The sequence below is a fragment of the Echinops telfairi genome, unplaced genomic scaffold, assembly GCF_000313985.2.
Source record: "Echinops telfairi isolate 266 unplaced genomic scaffold, ASM31398v2 ScPeMD7_1;HRSCAF=3_0, whole genome shotgun sequence".
Taxonomy (NCBI): Eukaryota; Metazoa; Chordata; class Mammalia; order Afrosoricida; family Tenrecidae; genus Echinops; species Echinops telfairi.
This window is the reverse complement of record NW_022103896.1, coordinates 2355668-2357344: the sequence shown is the minus strand read 5'-3', so window position 1 is coordinate 2357344 and position 1677 is coordinate 2355668. Positions and strand designations below refer to the sequence as shown.

The 1677-nt window shown below is 54.5% G+C and overlaps 1 protein-coding gene across 1 annotated transcript in view; it reads left to right on the top strand.

The window, feature by feature from the left end:
• DENND3 (DENN domain containing 3) overlaps positions 1 to 1677 on the top strand; it is a 98393-nt gene that overhangs the window by 71259 nt on the left and 25457 nt on the right. Inside the window, exon 5 of the mRNA XM_004697637.2 lies at positions 105 to 216. Within this exon, the coding sequence (XP_004697694.1) occupies positions 105 to 216 (112 nt within the window). The remainder of the gene's footprint in view (positions 1 to 104; positions 217 to 1677) is intronic.

Genomic DNA, 1677 nt, shown 5'->3' with positions numbered 1-1677 from the left:
GGCAACATTTCCATCACCATAAATCCTGCCCGTGTGAAGCATCCCGTTTGATTTTAATTCTGGTAATTTAATTAAATTTATTGTTTGTTTTTTTCCACATTCAGTTTGTTGCCTCACCTGAAACTCTGTAAGGATTTTGAAGTTGATGATCATATAAAAGAATTCGCTGCAAAACTCTCTTTGATTCCCAGCCCGCCGCCAGGACCGCTGCACTTGGTAATTCAGCCTGGGCCCCGCCCTGCTCTCAGGGCCCTCAGGGTGGCTTAGACCTTTGAAACGGCCGGGTTCTGGCTGCCTGTACACCACCCTGCTGGAGCCCCCCAGAGCTCATGTGCCACGTCTGAGGGCCAGAAGTGAACCCCCGAGGCTTGAGTTTGACCAAAGGGCCAACTGGAAACAGGTGTGGGGCCCGTGGTAGCCAGCTGCTGGCAGGCCTCCCTCCCACACACAGCACATCCAGGCCGAGCACGCACGCATGTGGCGGTGGTGGGGTGCTCCAGAGAAAGGCCCGATCAAAGCAGGGCTTCCCAGGGGGGCAGCTCAGATCATGTATTAGTAGTTTAGGTTCCCAAGGGGTCATCTTGGTAGATTTTTCTCCAAGGACACAGGACTATCAGGGGGCTGATTGGGAACAGGTTTTTAGAGAATCAGACATGGGCATCAGCGAGAAAAACAAACAAAAACCCAGGAATGTTTTCCAACAAACAGCTCATGTTTCCGGGGGCCTTCTTCTTGTGCTTCCGAGGGCAGCGTGGGCCATCTTACGAGAATGTCCTTAAGAGGCCTCACCCCGCCCCACCCCCTGCAACCCTGGTCCTGCCCCTTCAGGTGTCTTATTGTTCCCCAAATTCAAAGCACATTGAAAAAGCAGCTCACGGTCTGAGCCCCCAGGAGGGCACTGAGCTGCTGTTCCACGCGGTGTCAATTAAAGAATGAGGGGCCTTCGGGAACAGAACATCAGAAGTGCAGACCTGGATGGGGGATAAGCATCGACAACCGCCTGGTTGGGTGTTTTTGTCTCGGGAGGGGGTGACTGTGCACCCGACAGGCCTGCTGCTGGCTGAGAGCTGAGCCGCGTGGACTGGCTACTTCCACCTTGTGAGTGAGTGTCAGCTGTGGGCCAAATGTAGTGGTCCTTACTCACTTCCAGCTAAACAGTCCACTCAAAACCCCAGACTCGCCGCCAACTCACAGTGAGCCTGTGGGACAGAGTAGAGGGCTCCCCTGGTTGTCTGACGCCATAACTCTTTACAGGACCAGGCAGCCTCTTCTTTCTCTCTCAGAGTGGCTGCTGGTTTTGAACTGCTGACCTTGTGGTGAGCAGCCCCATGCTTCACTCACTATACCCCCAGGACTCCTAGCCAAAGGGTGGATGGACCTCAGAGGCCTCCAGTCACGCCAGGGAGGTTCAAGCGCCTCAGACCAGTCCACCCAGTAGACCAGCAGGACAAAGGGCAGGACCCTACAGGCGGGATGGGACAGGAATGACATGGGGAGGGGGTGAGAGGGGGCTGACACATTGTGGGGACGGAGTATCTGACATGGCAGACATGTCCACCTTCCACCAAATCCCTGCGAAATCAAAGGGACATAGCCCCCACCCCTGTTTGCAAAGGACAGAGTTGTGCACATGAGGACAGTATTTTGGTCTACATCACACACACACACACACACACA